Source organism: Sus scrofa, chromosome 2 (genome assembly GCF_054392235.1).
Source record: "Sus scrofa isolate SSC_HxYL_T2T_F1_AM1 chromosome 2, Sscrofa_HxYL_maternal_Yorkshire_Landrace_v2.0, whole genome shotgun sequence".
NCBI lineage: Eukaryota > Metazoa > Chordata > Mammalia > Artiodactyla > Suidae > Sus > Sus scrofa.
Genome location: NC_139384.1, coordinates 144,534,491 through 144,551,481, shown reverse-complemented (window position 1 = coordinate 144,551,481; position 16,991 = coordinate 144,534,491). Strand labels below are relative to the sequence as shown.

General features: G+C 38.0%; 1 protein-coding gene and 1 pseudogene across 8 annotated transcripts in view; both read left to right on the top strand.

Annotated features, from left to right (window-relative positions):
• The window catches only part of FNIP1 (folliculin interacting protein 1), a 135,909-nt gene that overhangs the window by 60,758 nt on the left and 58,160 nt on the right, over positions 1-16,991 (top strand). For all 8 annotated transcript variants that reach the window (XR_014838763.1, XR_014838762.1, XM_021085416.2 and 5 more), the window contains 3 exons: positions 9,480-9,614; positions 14,850-14,950; positions 15,890-15,964. Coding sequence is in view for 6 of the 8 variants with exons in the window: in XM_021085416.2 (XP_020941075.2) it covers positions 9,480-9,614; positions 14,850-14,950; positions 15,890-15,964 (311 nt within the window). In the remaining 2 variants the exon portion in view is untranslated. The remainder of the gene's footprint in view (positions 1-9,479; positions 9,615-14,849; positions 14,951-15,889; positions 15,965-16,991) is intronic.
• On the top strand, positions 13,532-14,088 carry LOC100519891 (LYR motif-containing protein 2 pseudogene; annotated as a pseudogene).

The window sequence follows — 16,991 nt, the reverse complement described above, 5'->3', positions numbered from 1 at the left end:
GATATATTGGACGTGGTCTGTTGTCTTATTTACACTAGCATCCTCATCAACTACTATAGTGTCATATAATAAGTATTTGTCTAATTTTTTAACTAATTTGATTGTCAGCTTTTATGATGTTCTTCTGATTGGTAACACATTTCTTAGTTTTTTGGAGATTGTGGTTTGTTTATAGGTTTCTTAGCCATTCTCTGGACACTTTTTTCAACCTGACAAGAAAAACATTTGCAAAATTTTCCTAACACATTATTTATTTGTGCAAATAACTAAGTATCTATACAGCACTAGGCATTTGGAGATTCAGCAGTCTCTGCCCTCTTGGTGCCTGCGGTTAGGTATTCATGGGGAGGTAGATGTTAAGCAAATAAATAAAGAATACCAGATTGTGATTGGGTACTATGAAAGAAACACAGTGTTATGAGATTTCACAGGAAGGAACTTATTTTTCAGCATTTTGGGTGAAGGGGTGTTAAGGATGTTCTCACTGAGGAAGTGATATTTCAAACTGAAATCTGCAGAAACTGAAGTATGATATGGGGATGAATTTTCCTCTTAGTAGCACTAGAAAATGCAATCTAATCTGCAGAGTGACTTTTAGGAGCTTAGTGAATTGAAGAATTTGAAAGAAGGCCAGTCTGGCTAGAATGATAGTAAGGTAGTATGTAGAGCAGCTTGAGATGAAATTGGAGAAAGAGCAGGAGGCAGATTATTTAGGGCTTTATAGGTATCTGGGTTAGAAATTTAGATTATATTCTAAATGCAAAGGGAAGCTGTTGAAGGCATCTCGTTAACATTTCAAAAAATCATGTTGATGGAGAGTCCAGAAATAAACTCACATAGGATAGGACAGTCTCTTCAATAAATGATACAGGAAAAACTGGGCAGTTACATGTAAAAGAACTGGACCACTCTTTAACATCATACACAAAAACTAACTAAAAATGGATTAAAGATTTCAGTGTAATACCTGTAACCATAAAAATCCTGGAAGAAAACAGTCAGCTCCTTGACATTGGTCTTAGCAGTGATTTTTTGGATTTGAGATCAAAACCAAAAAGCAACAAAAGCAAAAATCAACAAGTGAGACTACATCAAACTTGAAGCTTCTGTACAGCGAAAGAAACCATCAACAAAGTGAAAAGGCAGCCTACCAAATGGGAAAAAATGTGTGCAAATTGTGTATCTGATAAAGGATTAGTAGCCAAAATACATGTAAGAATAACTCATACCAATCAATAGCAAAACAAAACAAAACATTCTAATTGAAAAGTATGTAGAGGATCTGAATGGACGTTTTCCCAAGAAAACATGTAGATAGCCAACGGATACATTAAAAGATGTTCAGCAGTTCCTGCCGTACGTGGTGCACTGGGTTAAGAATCCGACTACAGTAGCTCAGGTTGCTGTGGAGGTGTGGGTTTGATCCCTAGCCCTGCACAGTGGGTTAAAGGATCCAGTGTTGTTACACCTGTGACATAGTTCTCATATGCAGCTCAGATTCAGTCCCTGGCTTGGGAACTTTAATATGTTGAGGGTGTGGGTGTTAAAGAAAGAGAGAGAGAGAGATGTTGATACTCATAAATAGAACAGATAGGTGCTTGCCAGAGGTGGGATGTGGAGAGTGGGAACGATGGGTAAAGGGGGTCAAAAGGAATAAACATTCAGTTATAAAATAAGTAAGTCATGGGATGTAATGTACATCATAATCAATATAGTTAATTTTACCGTATTGTATATTTGAAGGTTGCTGAGAAAATAGATCTGAAAAGGTCTCATAAGAAGAAAAGTTTTAAGTGTGTGTAGTGATGGATGATTGACGTACTGTGGACATCATTGTACACAAATACCAAATTATTTTGTTTTACATCTGAAACTAATATAATGCAGTATGTCAGTTACCTGTCACTTTTTTAGAATATAGTGAAAAAATTATTTTGAGTGTTACATAAAGAATGGTTGGAAATGAGGGGCTGAGGGAGGGAGAAGGAAGTGTTGAATGAATTCCTTGTTTTGGTTTGAATAGCTGAGTAGTGAAAATGCTTAAGAGTCATAGAATTATAGATGGTTAGGCAGACATGTGAAATCTCAGGCTAGCTGCATATTGTCTCAGTAGAGCTTGGCTTAGACCGACAGGTTGCTGATTATTGATTAAGCAGTGCTCTCTTGATTTCCCCCCGCCCCTGCTTTTTAGGGCTGTACTGGCAGCATATGGAAGTTCCCAGGCTAGGGGTCGAATCCAAGCTGCCCGCCACAGCCACAGTAATGCCAGATCCTTAACCCACTGAGTGGGTCTAGGGATCAAACCCCTTGATTATTTTTTAGCAAATATTTAAAGAAGTTTTTTGTGCTTGATAATATTCCATTGAATTGCAATATATGACCTCTCCATTACTATTTGTCTTGATTAATCCTTTTCATTGTGTGTTTCTTTAGCATTCTTCCCTTTTGTCTTCGAGTCCTGTGAGTCTCGACTCATTCTTTCTTAAACTCTCACTGCCTACCTTCTCTGAATTGATGCTTCATTAGTCTTCTTTCCTTCTTATGTTTCCCTCTTCCTTCTCAGTTAGTTCTTTCCTTTGACTGCAAATCGGTTAGCTTTTTTTCCTTTGCCTGCAAAGGCTTCATGAAGCCTCTTTATCCAACACCAACAAAATAATTGTCCTTTTACTTTCTCCTCTATGCGTATGTCCTTCTGTTTTTTTTCTGTATGTCTCTTTTTTGTCCTCAGTTTTCTTTCTTAGTGTTTGTTGGTGTCTCTTAGTCTCTCTGCTTCACTACTCTCAGGCTTTACTCAGTGTCTCATCTCAATCTCTTCTTTCTATCTTTTGGTCTCTCCTCAATGTCTCCTCTTTGTTCTTTGTTTCTCTTAGTCTCATCTCTGTGCCCCTGTGTCTCAGTAGTAAACTGTATGCTGGCTCTGATCTCATACTATCCACTCATTCCTCAGTCTTCTGAAAGTTTTCTGTAAACCTGCTACTTTTTCAGACTCTTCTCAAGACTCTTCATTGACTAGAAATCAAACAGCCTTCCAGTTTCACTTCTTTTATGTGTCCTCATCTTTTCCCTAAATGAAGAGTTACCGTCTTTTAAGGCTTCTTTTATAACAACTTTATGAATCCTTTCTGATTCTACTTTCCTAAAGTAGTTTAAAATCATGGGGGTTTTGTATAGGCAAAAAAGGACCATGTGATGTAACTGATAAATTTAAACTTCTTATGTGATGTTTTCGGTCCACACAGAATGATGAGATAGTTAAGGCATTAGCAGTTTCCTGAATATTGTCTTATAGAGCTGAAATAAAATTATACTAATCGACGGATAGCTTCCTCAGAACATACATTTTCCAGGTCTAGTATATTCTGGGAAAAAATGACTTATTTATTAACTTTCAGTGATTTTAATCAAGAAATTTCTTTTAAAAGTTTATTTATTTTTTTTACATTTGATATTCATACCTTATTCATTGTTTAGGTGAAATGTAAAAATTATTGAGATGTAGTTTCTCTGAACCCTAATATAGCTACATGGATCAAGTGTGATTTGTTCATATGATACTGTCTCTATCCTGGACATTGTTTTTGTGTCAGCAATAATCCAGTGCTTTGTTATGTGTTCCCAGTGAAAACACATTGTCATTCACCTGTTTCAGCCTTCATTGACTATAATACAGGGAAAAGTTGTATTTTAGCAGATTCACATAACTTTGGAAGGTGAATATAAATTTTAATATGTCAGAGTCTTGTACACTCTGAAGCATTGTACATGTGCCAGTAGTTGAATCTTTGTGTATGTGTGTGTGTGTTTGCTTTTCAGGGCCGTAGTTGTGGCATATGGAGGTTCCCAGGCTAGGGGTCCATTCAGAGCTACAGCTGCCAGCCTATAGCATAGCCACAGCAACATCACATCTGAGCCACGTCTGCAACCTACACCCCAGCTCATGGTGAGTGAGTGAGGCCAAGGATCGAACCCCCAATCTCATGGTTCCTAGTTGGATTCATTTCCACTGCACCTTGATGGGAACTCCTAGTAGTGGAATCTTAATTATGGTATCAAAATTAGAACAGGGTTTGGTTAGGTAATTAAATCTATATGAAAGTTAACATACAAAAATCAGTAAGTAAGCTCAATATTATACAGATAACTTACAGTTAAAAGTTGTGAAGGAAGCTAAGGCTCCATGTAAAATCAATTTAAAAAGTACCTGTTCAGAGGATTGGGATCAAGATAGCAGAGGAGTAGGACATGGCACTCATCTTCTTCCACAACACATCAGAAAAAACCCATCTGCATGTACCATGATTCACACAGAAGATCCACTGAATGCTGTCAGAAGACCCCAGACCTCCAAAAAGAGCAAGAAACCCTCCATATAACTGGGTAGAATGAAAGGAAAAAAGAGAAGAGAATAAAAGCAATCAGTATGGGACCAGTACTTCTGAGAGGAAGCTATGAAGGAGGAAAGGAATCTGCACCCTACAGTTTCCTTGTGGTGTTCTTCTCTGTCTTTGGAATCAGGGTGATACTGACCTTTTTAAAATGAGTTTTGGGAGTTCCCACTTTGTCACAATGGATTCAGAATAGACTATAGTGGCCCAGGTTGCTGAGGAGGTGGGGGTTTGATCCCTGGCCTGGCTTAGTGAGTTAAGGATCTGGTGTAGCTTCACCTGTGGCTTGGGTTGCAGCTCAGGCTCAGCTTCAGTCTCTGGCCTGGGAACGTCCATATAATGCAGATATGGCAAAAAGGAATTCCTAGAAATTAAGACAGGAGAACCACTCAGTAGAAAATTGGCTGCAGGATAGGAACAGAGTTCACAAACAAATGCTTTTGCACATTCTTCTCTGATTCATAATAAAGGAAATGAAAATTAAAACTATTTTGTGATTTTCAGTTCTTTCCTTTTAGATTGCCAAATACACAAATGTTGAATGACAGTACTTTGCTGTAAGGGTGAGTGAGTGAAATGATATCCATGGAGGGTAATCTGCCAGTATCTACCAAAATTATATGTATTTTCATTTTGACCCAGCAGTTCCACCAGCTAAGTCATTAACAGATGACTGACTAAATAAGCTGTAGTATATTTACACACTGGAATACTATACAGCTATATTTTAAAAAAAGAAAAAAGGAAGATTCCTAAGGATATATGAAAAGATTTGCTATGATATTAGTGGAAAATAATGCAAGGGCAGAAGTGAATCACTTTTTCTGTAAGAGAAGAGGAAAAGAAATATGCTTATATTTGTGAGGAGAAATAATGAAAGAATAATAGTAAACCAATAAAAATGATTTTACATATTGGGATTGTGTGGAGTGGGGAAAAGAGTAGTTAAAGAAGAGTGGGACCTAGATTTCTTGTGTTAATGGAAATTCAATTAATAATCAGGCTAGGAAGAAATAAAGAGAATTTTATTTGAGTCAAATTGAGGCTTATAAACTGGAAGACACATTCTTAGAAGCTCTGAGAACTGTTGTACTGGTCAGGAGCTGCAGATGCAATTTTATACATTTTTGAGCCAAAGAACATGTAGTATGTTGACAGGTTAAAATTATAAAGTTCATCTGAGATTTTTTTTAAAGGCTCATCTCGTACAGAATGAGCCTTTCGTCAGTGAGACCCCCTGTACAGGATGAGAAAGAAATATTAATCTTAAAAATTGCAATGCTGACATCAGAAGAAAGAGATCACTTCCTCAAAGATTAATCACAACTTCCTAGCTTTATGTGATCTGATTAATGTAGGCTGCATATACACATTAAACATTGGGAAAGGCGTCTTATGTGTGTTTCAGTTCTGACTTTGATTGTTCTGCTGTAGAAAAATTTTAGATCTGTAAGACTTTGTGCATAGATGTGTACATAAAAGTTCTCTCGCTCTCTCACACACACACACACACACACACACACACACACACACACACACACACACGCACACTCTTATACCCAACACCCCTTCCTCCCACCAGCGCCCCAGCTGTACAGTGTCTTTTCTTTTTCCCATTCTGAAGTCATGGCTTTTTTGAAACCGAACAGCAGCAACTTCATTGGTAGATGGTCTAGTGAGGGGCCATGGCACAGCACATGAGCAGAAATTATGCTTCAATCCCGGAACTGATGTATGTTTGTTATTTTCTACCCTCTAGCAAATTGCTCCTTGATTTAGAAATTGGACCTATAGTTACCTCATTCTGGGATGTCTACTTTTTTTTCTTTTTTCTTTTCTCTCTTTTCTCTTTTTTTAGAGCTGCACCCGTGGCATATGGAGGTTCCCAGGCGAGGGATCGAATTGGAGCTACAGCTGCCAGCCTACACCACAGTTCATGGCAACGCCACTGAGTGAGGCCAGGGACCAAACCTGCAACCTCATGATTGGTTCCTAGTCAGATTTGTTGCCACTGCACCACAACGGGAACTGCCCTGGAATGTCTTCTAGCCTTCCCATCTTCTTTCACCTCAATTCCTGTGCGTTTTTGTAGTCCCAGATTAAATGTCCCTTCCTTGATCTGCCTAGACTAAGTCAGGTGCTTTCTTGGGCAGTTCACTTAAACATCATTGCTCCTTAACCTCTTCATCTGTAAAATGAGGATCATAATAGTAACCACTTCACAGAACTGTTGTGAGGAATAAAAGAGTAAATGTATGTAAAACAGAATAGTACCTGACCATATACCACATGCTGTGTGAGTTAACAGCTAACTCACATAACATGTAGTATTTACCTTTATTACGTTTGTTAGCCATATTGGCAGTGTGTGCTTAATTATACGCACTTGTCTGTTTGTTTTGTTTTGTTTTTGTCTTTTTAGGGCTGCACCCATGGCATGTGGCGGTTCCTAGGCCAGGGGTCAAGTCGGAGCTATAGCCGCCAGCCTACTCCACAGCCACAGCATCACCAGATCCGAGCCGCGTCTGCGGCCATCGCCACAGCTCAAGGCAACATCAGATCCTTAACCCACTGGGCAAGGCCAGGGGTCAAACCTGCATGCTCATGGATGCTAGTCAGATTCCTTTCCACTGAGCCACAATGGGAACTCCTGCCAATTTGTTAAGTCTCTTTTCTCTTGTTAGATTCTTAGTTCCACAAGGAAAAGACCTTTTTTTTTTCTTCTGTCTTTTTTTTCCCCTTTTTGGCTGCCCCAGGGCATATGGAGTTCCCAGACCAGGGATCAGATCTGAGCCGCCGTTTTGACCACGGTTATGACAGCGCTGGATCCTTTAACCTACCTACTGTCCTGGGCCAGAGATCAAACCTACAGCCTGGCGCTGCAGAGACAATGCTGCTGATCCTATTGCACCACAACGGGAACTCCAGGAAAAGAACTTTTATTTACTTCTGTTCTCTCATACGTGGTATACATAGTATTCAGTTACTTTTGTTGACTGATAAAATGATGATCGATCCCATTGTGCCACAATGGGAACTCCAGGAAAAGAACTTTTATTCACTTCTATTCTCCCATACTTGGTACACATAGTATTCATTTACTTTTGTTGACTGATAAAATGATGGTTTGCAGTAGAAGTTAAGTCAGGCCAACTGGGTTTTGACTCTAAGTATATTATAGACTTAATAGCTCTTGTAATCTTTGTGAAGTTACCTAACCTCTCTGGGTTTCACGTTTGTCATCAGTAAAATTGAGCTATAATATCTACCATTTTACTTATTTATATTTATAGAAAACATACTAAAAGTATTTATAAAAAACATACTTAAGGCCTAGCATTTTGTTAATGATCAGTAAGTAGTGAAGTTACTAAACATGGCCAAGAATATTGATCCTAAAAATACCAAAATTTTAGTATTTAAATGAAATAATATAAATGGAAATATCTAGTGAGAAGTTCCTGATTCCAGAGTAGGCATTTAATTATGTTGGCCCCCTACTTTAACTTTTTTCAGATATTTATAACTACAAATCAGTAAGCATATGGTAGTTGTCGACACTGTCTAGAGCACTTTTAAAATGCATTAATATGTAAATATATAATGAGAGACATACATACATACTTCTTAAGTATCTCAAATAACCTACCTATTTGGTAGGGTTCATTTTCCCTATTAACACAGGTTAGAGAGGTCAAGTAACTTGCCCAAGGAGCCAGGATTTAAATTCAGATCTATTTAGTTTTAAAGCCCTTTTCTTTTTACTTCTTCATGTCTTATCTTTATGTTTTTGGTTAGAAATAATTTTGGAATTATCAGATGTTCTCTTTTACAATGCCTTTGGTAATAGTGGCAACTATAAACAGTATTCAGGAGTTCCCATCGTGGCGCGTCAGAAACAAATCTGACCAAGAACCATGAGGTTGTGGGTTTGATCCCTGGCCTCGCTCAGTGGGTTAAGGATCTGGCAGTGGTGTGCGTAGGTCGCAGACGTGGCTTGGATCTGGCTGTGGTGTGCGTAGGTCGCAGACGTGGCTTGGATCTGGCGTTGCTGTGGCTGTGGTGTAGGTCGGCGGCTGTAGCTCCGATTAGACTCCTAGCCTGGGAACCTCCATGCGCCGCAAGTGCTGCCCTAAAAAGCAAAATAAAAAATGAATTTTTTAAATTAAAAATAAAAATAAAACAGTTAATATTCAAACACTTGTGATTTCATTCATATTCTTTTCATCAGAAAACTTTCTTGAGGTTTATTAGATGGAAGAAAGAACGTACTCGTAACTCTGATAAAGCATTGCAATGCTTTTAGGAGTATCGAAGACCTTGGTGGAGTGCAGCTTTGGTAGTTGTCAGCAGTGAACACTCTAGAACCTGTTGGGGAAGGAGAGGAGAAAAAGGAATAAAGAAAAAAATAGATTCTTCTTCCATACTAGACAGTACAACCTTCTGGTTCTAAGTTCAGCTCTTACTAAAAATGTAACTGTTAAATATATGGATACATTCTCATTTTAAAAGATTAAATTTATACAGTGAAGTATATGTCTCATTTGCATTTCTTCCTCCTATTCCTACATCTTTCCTCAGTTGTTTTCCAGAAAAAAATGTTTCTTATGTTAGCTTGTCATGGATGTAAATAAATTAGTAAATATTTTAAAATTTCTCCTTTTTAATTTCTAATATGTGAAAATATTGATACATGTAACTCACATAAACTAAAGGACTTTGGTGTCCTAAATGATTTTTAAGAGCATAAAGAAATTTTGAGATCAGATAATTTGAAAACTGCTGCAGTGTATTATTCACTCCCTGACAATGGACATTGTATAGATCATTGTAATACAGAAAAATTCCCATAATTTAATAATTTCAGTGATAGAAGTATAGTAAAAAAAAATCTCCCCACAAATATTACTGTAATTATGAGACAAGGAATAGAAAACAGTATTGGAGAAAATAGAAGAATGCAAATAGTCGTTATATTAAGGTTATATTATTTCAAATTATTTCATCCTTGGTTTTTCCAAAAATTTTTATGCTATAATTTATATGTGATGAAGCATCTGTTAAAGTGTGAATGGGAATAAATCTCTCTTTCAGAAACTCTGCAGTGATGCTCAAGTTAAAGTCTTTGGGAAATGTTGCCAACTGAAACCTGGAGGAGACAGTTCTTCCTCTTTAGATAGTTCCATGACTTCATCTTCTGATGCAAAAGACCAGTGTCCTAAGTACCAGGTAAGATCATTGATGTTATTTAATTATTCATTTGCAAGTTTGAGTACCTACAGTAGGTTATGTCCCACCTTAGAGACCGGCGATATAACAGGGACTAGCCGTTACCCTTCTGGGCCTTATAGTGTAGCTGGGGAGACAGATAATTAAACAAGTAAGTTTATGAACTTCAATAAATCTAAGAATAGGGGAAGTACAGAGAGCTTTGGGGCCAGGTAGCAGGGGTATTTTCTCTTCTTCATTGGCTACCAGAATAAATTCTTATTTTATATACTTGTAAAATATTGAAATATGAAGATAAATATAAAATAATACTCTTCAGCTGTAGTATAAAATTAAAATGTGGCTAAAGCATATGTTATCAGAAATATAATATTAACTTTTTTCAAAACTACTATGGATCTTTAAAATATAGAATTCATTGCTGCAAGCTGTGGCATAGGTTCCAGATGCGGCTTGGACCTGGAGTTGGCTGTGGCTGTGGTGTAGGCCGGCAGCTGCAGCTCTGATTCGACCCCTAGCTGGGGAACTTTCTCATGCCTAAAAATACAAAAATAAATTAAATTAAATAAAAAATTAAGCAAATCAGTAACTACATAAGAACTTCTCTGTAAACGTGTTACATTTTACATAGGATTAGTACTTGGTTTCATACTAAGCAAATGTCGCCTGATGTGAATTTGTGTAATTCATACTTGCATAATTGAATCACAGTGTTTTATATTTAGCAGTACCAAAATAGAATCCAGGTCTTTTAATTTATTTATAATAAGGTAATTGTGTTTGGCTATAAGCTGACCCTTATACCGTTTCAGTGTGACAGTCTATGTGAAAGAGCTCTGAAGTTAAATGAATCCTGATATTTGGAGGTCCTGGGTCATTCCCCTCACCCTCCTCTATTTCTCATCTGTCTGAGGCATGAAGCCCTAATAAGTTCCTGATAGTACTGTCCTATGTAACATCATCATGCTTAACGCCAATTTGGAAGTTTTCTAATTCAATCAGTTGTACAAAATTGTCTTCTTAATGTTATGTGGTTAAATATGAGTATTAGCAAATGGATCCAGACTGTAGAAACCCTGAAGCAGTGAGTGATTATAACTCTCATTTTGGTTAAAATCCCTAAAGGTTTTTTAGCAAATACATATTCCTAGGTCATATATCCAGATACTCTAATAGTAGGTTAATTATGGTTTTAGAAATACTCTTTTTTAGCAAGAAGGCATTGAATTATTATAGTATATAGTTCGCTATGCTTTATAAAATGTTATTTCAGGTAACTATAACAGTATCTTTGATTTATCCAGTATTATGGATTATTGCTTCTAGCAATGAGAACTTTCAAAAAATTGACCTTTTAAATAAGGTCCTTGTAAAAAAAAAAAAAAAGGCATTAAAAATAATAGCACTTTCTTTTTTTCTTTTTTTTTTTTTCTTTTTTTTGCCATTTCTTGGGCCGCTCCGGCAGCATATGGAGGTTCCCAGGCTAGGGGTCGAATCGGAGCTGTAGCCGTCGGCCTATGCCAGAGCCACAGCAACACGGGATCCGAGCCGCGTCTGCGACCTACACCACAGCTTACGGCAACACCGGACCCTAAACCAACTGAGCAAGGCCAGGGATTGAACCCGCAGCCTCATGGTTCCTAGTCGGATTCGTTAACCACTGTGCCACGATGGGAACTCCGCACTTTCTTAATTATACCCTTCAGTATAGATTATGTCACATTAGAATATGTAACATGTCAGTGACATTCATGATAACTCTCTGGTGTTAACATATCTATTTGTAGTATTAAAATGTGTAAATGTCTTGACATTCAAGTTTGTATAGTTTGCCTAATATAATAAATAATATTTTTAGTTAAAATAAGAATGTAATTAGACACATTGTAACAAAAAGAGCCTGTAAGCAAAGATTCTCATTTCTGTCGTTATCCAGAAGCAATTTAGATTGCCAAGTAAAATTTGTATTATTGGTCATAAAAGGAAAACAAACTACTTTATGATTTAAAAATTATTCTGCTCTGGAGTTCCCGTCTGGCACAGTGGTTAACGAACCCGACTAGGAACCATGAGGTTGTGGATTCGGTCCCTACCCTTGCTCAGTGGGATAAGGATCCGGTGTTGCCGTGAGCTGTGATGTAGGTCGTAGACATGGCTGGGATCCTGAGTTGCTGTGTCTCTCGCATAGGCCAGTGGCTACAGCTCTGATTCGACCCCTAGCCTGAGAACCTCCATATGCCACGTGAGCAGCCCAAAAATAGCAAAAAGACAAAAAAAAAAAAAAAAAAAAAAATTATTCTGCTCTGTTTCTAAAATGTTTTTAATACCTGAACTTATCTGCCTAGAAATAAAAATTGTGTTTTAACCAAATTCCAAGAATAGATGAATGCTTCCTTTAGTAATCTGGGTATATGAGAAGTGATTATTTTTCTTAAAAGATAACATTGTGCCTTTATTAAAACAAAACTAAGACTACAGCACCAAGGAAGGAAAAATAATATGTAAATGAATATATAAAAAACTAATATAAAAGAGTTATGTATAATGAAAGGGATTGTTTTCTTCATATGATAAGCCTAGAGGTAGGCCATCTGGGGATGATATACATGGGTCTCAGAGATCAAAGCTTCCTTATCTTTCTACTTGGCTAGAGTTAATATGAATGTACTTGTTGCATTGTGGTCCTCATGTGGCATCTCCATCTCCAGTGACCTCCCTTTATATTCCATTAGGTCTGTGTTGAATGTGTGTAAATGGGTAGTTCTGAAAGCCGCCACTCCAACCATTGGTTTAACTGTTTGAGTATAGAGATCAACTCTAAATCTCAAGTCTGCAAGGGCATCTCTGAAATGCAGTTTTTTTTTGTTTTTTTTTTCACTTGGGCGCATTGTTTCCCTAAAACAGATTGAACTTCAAAAGATCAAGAATAAGATATTTGGTAGATTACTAATAGTATTTGCTGCAGTATATAAATAGTAACCAAGGGAGTTCCTGTGGTGGCGCAGTGGTTAACGAATCTGACTGGGAACCATGAGGTTGCAGGTTCGATCCCTGCCCTTGCTCAGTGGGTTAACGATCCAGCGTTGCCGTGAGCTGTGGTGTAGGTTGCAGACGCGGCTCGGATCCTGTGCTGCTGTGGCTCAGGTGTAGACCAGTGGCTATAGCTGCGATTCGACCCCTAGCCTGGGAACCTCCATATGCCGCAGGAGCGGCCCAAGAAAAGGCAAAAAAAGACAAAAAAAAAAAAAAAAGTAACCAAGTAGATGAGTCAATTTTTAAATTTTTTGACTCCTCTGAGGACAATTACAGCATAATGGAAAGGAGTAAGTTTTAATCAGAGTTCTTTGCAAACAAGGCATTCTAATATTTAAAATAAGTTCTTTAAAAGAAAATGGTCAAGTTACTCTTTTTGCACAATAGGAGTTGTAAAATCTGTTTTGCACATTCAGTGAATTCTCTTTATTGTTATCTGCCCTGGAGAAACATTGCATATGCCTAAGATATGGTTTAGAATTTTCACTTGATGGAGTTCCTGTCGTGGCGCAGTGGTTAACGAATCCGACTAGGAACCATGAGGTTGTGGGTTCGGTCCCTGCCCTTGCTCAGTGGGTTAACGATCCGGCGTTGCCGTGAGCTGTGGTGTAGGTTGCAGACGCGGCTCGGATCCCGCGTTGCTGTGGCTCTGGTGTAGGCCGATGGCTACAGCTCCGACTGGACCCCTAGCCTGGGAATCTCCATATGCTGCGGGAGTGGCCCAAGAAATAGCAAAAAGAAAAAAAAAAAAAGAAAAAAAAAAAAAAGAATGTTCACTTGAGCATTATTTGTAATAGCAAAAAAACAGGAGGTGACTTAAATGCCTGTCAGCAAGGGGAACCTGCCTTAATAAACGGTGGTATTTTCATATAGTAGAATACTACGCATCTCTTAGAAGGAATCTATATATAATAGTATGGTTAAGTCTATAAGACATCGTGAAATAAAGAAAATTAAGCTGCAGGGCAGTGTGTACAACATAGAATCTTAATAATAACTGTTATGTGGGAGAACCAAGCTAACTGGAGGACATGGCCACTTCTCGCTTATCCCCAGCGACGCTAACGCTAAAACAGTTCATGAGAAGGCAGCAAGTTCTCCTCCTCTACAGAAGGATTTTGCAAGCAATTCGGGAAGTTCCAAATGATTCTGATCGCAGATACCTGAAGGACTGGGCAAGGGAAGAATTCAAAAGAAACAAAAATGCCACCGAAGAGTATACAATCCGAATGATGATTACTCAAGGCAATATGCAGCTCAAGGAGTTAGAAAAAACACTTGCCTTAGCCAGATCTTAACTACAACATTATTCTGAAAGATTTTGCAAGTTTCCATGTATTTAGTTGAGCTGAAGTTCAACAATGGGCAGCCCCAAACCAAGTGAAACCCGTATGTAAAGCCTCTCGGCAGGATCTCAGAACATGGAGAATGGCAGTTCACAGAGAGAGCCAAGAAAAGTACATCAGAGCAATTGCCTCAGCACTGGAAAACTTACTGTGTTTTGAAAATGGTTTTGGATGGGTCAGCAGTTTTTGTAAGAAGCAAAAATCAGTCTGATGGATGGTCAGCACATAAAAAGATGTTCAGCAGCATTAATCATCAGGGAAATGCAAATAAAAACCACCCAGAGATACTATTCACATCCATTGGAATGGCTGTAATTAAAAAGGGAAATAATTGGAAATGTTGGTGAAGAACCTGGAACCCTTACACACTGCTGCTGGGACTATAAAATTGTGCAGCCACTTTGGAAAACAGACTGAGTTGCCCAAAAGAGTAAATAGCATTATTCATGAGAGCCAAAAAGTAGACAGTCCAAGTGCTCGTCAGTTGATTTAATGGTTAAGTAAAACCTGGTATACCCATACAATAGATTATTATTTAGCAAACAAAAAGGAATGAAGTATTGATACATGCTGCACCTGGATAAATCTTGAAAACATTATTAAGAGGCCAGTCACAAAAGATCATATATTATGATTCCATTTATGTGAATGTACAACTCTGAGAATACAAAACTGACTGAATTATACATTTTACATGTATGATATATGAATTATATCTCAATAAAACTGTTTTTCCCCTGAAAATAAAAATAACTGTTATGTAGAATAACTACAGCAAAGGAATTTTTACTAAAAATCAATATTTGAAATTGATTTTAAATTCTAAAGTTTTATTAATGTTATACTTATTGTTTAGAGTTCTCGGTGCTCTTCTGATGCCAATATGCTTGGAGAGATGATGTTTGGATCAGTAGCAATGAGCTACAAAGGATCCACCTTAAAAATTCATCAGATCCGGTAAGGATTTTCTGATTTTTCTTAACGAATCCATTTTAAAATATATAGTTTCTTAAAGATGGGAGAATTTCATGTAGTCTTCACTCAGATTGAGCATGTCAGATACTCAGTTTATGAATTTTTATGGATTTAATGCTACTTCATGCCTTATAACCATGCTGTGACATCTCTGTGACTTATAAATTTTTATCTGTAATAAATTGAAAAGGTCCTTGTGTTTTAGTTTAGCTTTTAAAATTTTTTTTATTAAACTGTAGTTGAGGAGTTCCCGTCGTGGCTCAGTGGTTAACAAATCCAACTAGGAACCATGAGGTTGCGGGTTTGATCCCTGTCCTTGCTCAGTGGGCTAAGGATCCGGTGTTGCCGTGAGCTGTGGTGTAGGTCACAGACGCGGCTCGTGTTCCGCGTTGCTGTGGCTCTTGCGTAGGCCGGCAGCTACAGCTCTTGATTCAACCCCTAGCCTGGGAACCTCCATATGCCGTGGGAGAGGCCCAAGAAATGGCAAAAAAAAAAAAAAAAAAAAAAAAAAGACAAAAAAAATAAATAGAAAATAAACAGTAGTTGATTTACAGCGTGCTAATTTCTGTTGTAAAGCAGAGTGATTCATTTGTATATAATATACATTTTTTAAAATATTCTTTTCCTTTGTACTTGGGTTTTGTTTTTTTTTTTTTTGGTCTTTTTGTCTTTTTTTTTTTTTTTTTTTTTAAGGGCTGCACCTGTGGCATATGGAGGTTCCCAGGCTAGGGGTCCAATTGGAGCTGTAGCTGCTGGCCTGCACCACAGCTCACGGCAACACCAAAACCCACTGAGCAAGGTCAGGGATCGAACCCCCATCCTCATGGATACTAGTTTGGTTCACTAACCGCTGAGGCATGACAGGAACTCCCCTTTGTATTTGGTTTTGATCTCTCTCTGTCTCTCTCTTTTTCTTCATAGTTCCCCTCCACAGCTTATGCTCAGCAAAGTTTTTACTGCACGGACTGGCAGCAGCATCTGTGGAAGTCTCAATACGTAAGTAGTTATAGATGGAGGGAGAAATGAATTATTTATTTAAGATTTGCAAAGGATGAAACTAACAGGCTGCTCTCAAGATTGCAGCATAAATTGGGATTTTCTACTGTCTCTTAAATTTGAAGTGTATGGAGGCCAGGTTCCACACAGCCCCCTCCCCCCGCTTTATTGAGATATGATTGACATTCACCATTGTGTGAGTTTAAAGTGTACAAAATGTTAATTTGATACATTTATATATTGCAAAATGATTACCACCATAGCTTTAGCTAACACTGCCACCCTTTCACATAATTACCATTTGTTTTTTTGTGGTGATAATTTTTAAGATTTACTGTCTTAGCAACCTTCCAGTGTATAATGCAGTATTATTACCTATAATTAGCTTGTTGTACATTAGATACCCAGAACTTGTTAATCTTTTTTTTTTTGTTTTTGTCTTTTTTTGTTGTTGTTGTTGTTGTTGCTATTTCTTGGGCCGCTCCCGGGGCATATGGAGGTTCCCAGGCTAGGGGTCAAATCGGAGCCATAGCCACCGGCCTACGCCAGAGCCACAGCAACGCGGGATCCGAGCCGCGTCTGCAACCTACACCACAGCTCACGGCAACGCCGGATCGTTAACCCACTGAGCAAGGGCAGGGACCGAACCCACAACCTCGTGGTTCCTAGTCGGATTCGTTAACCACTGCGCCACGACGGGAACTCCAGAACTTGTTAATCTTAAAATGAGTTCGTACCCTTTGACCATTATGCCCCTATTTTTCTCATTCCTAGTCCCTGGTAACCATCACTCTGCTGTTTCTCTGAGTCTGGCTTCTTTAGTTTCTATGTATTAGTGATAGCATACATTTATCTTTCTTTCTCTGACTTATTTCACTTAGCATAATGCCCTGAAGGTTCATCCTTGTGGTTACAGGATAGGTGGATTTCTGGGTTTTTTTCCCCTATGGCTGAATAATACTCCATTGTCTATGTATACCGTCATTTTTATCCATTCATCTGTTGACACTTGAGTATGGCTACATTC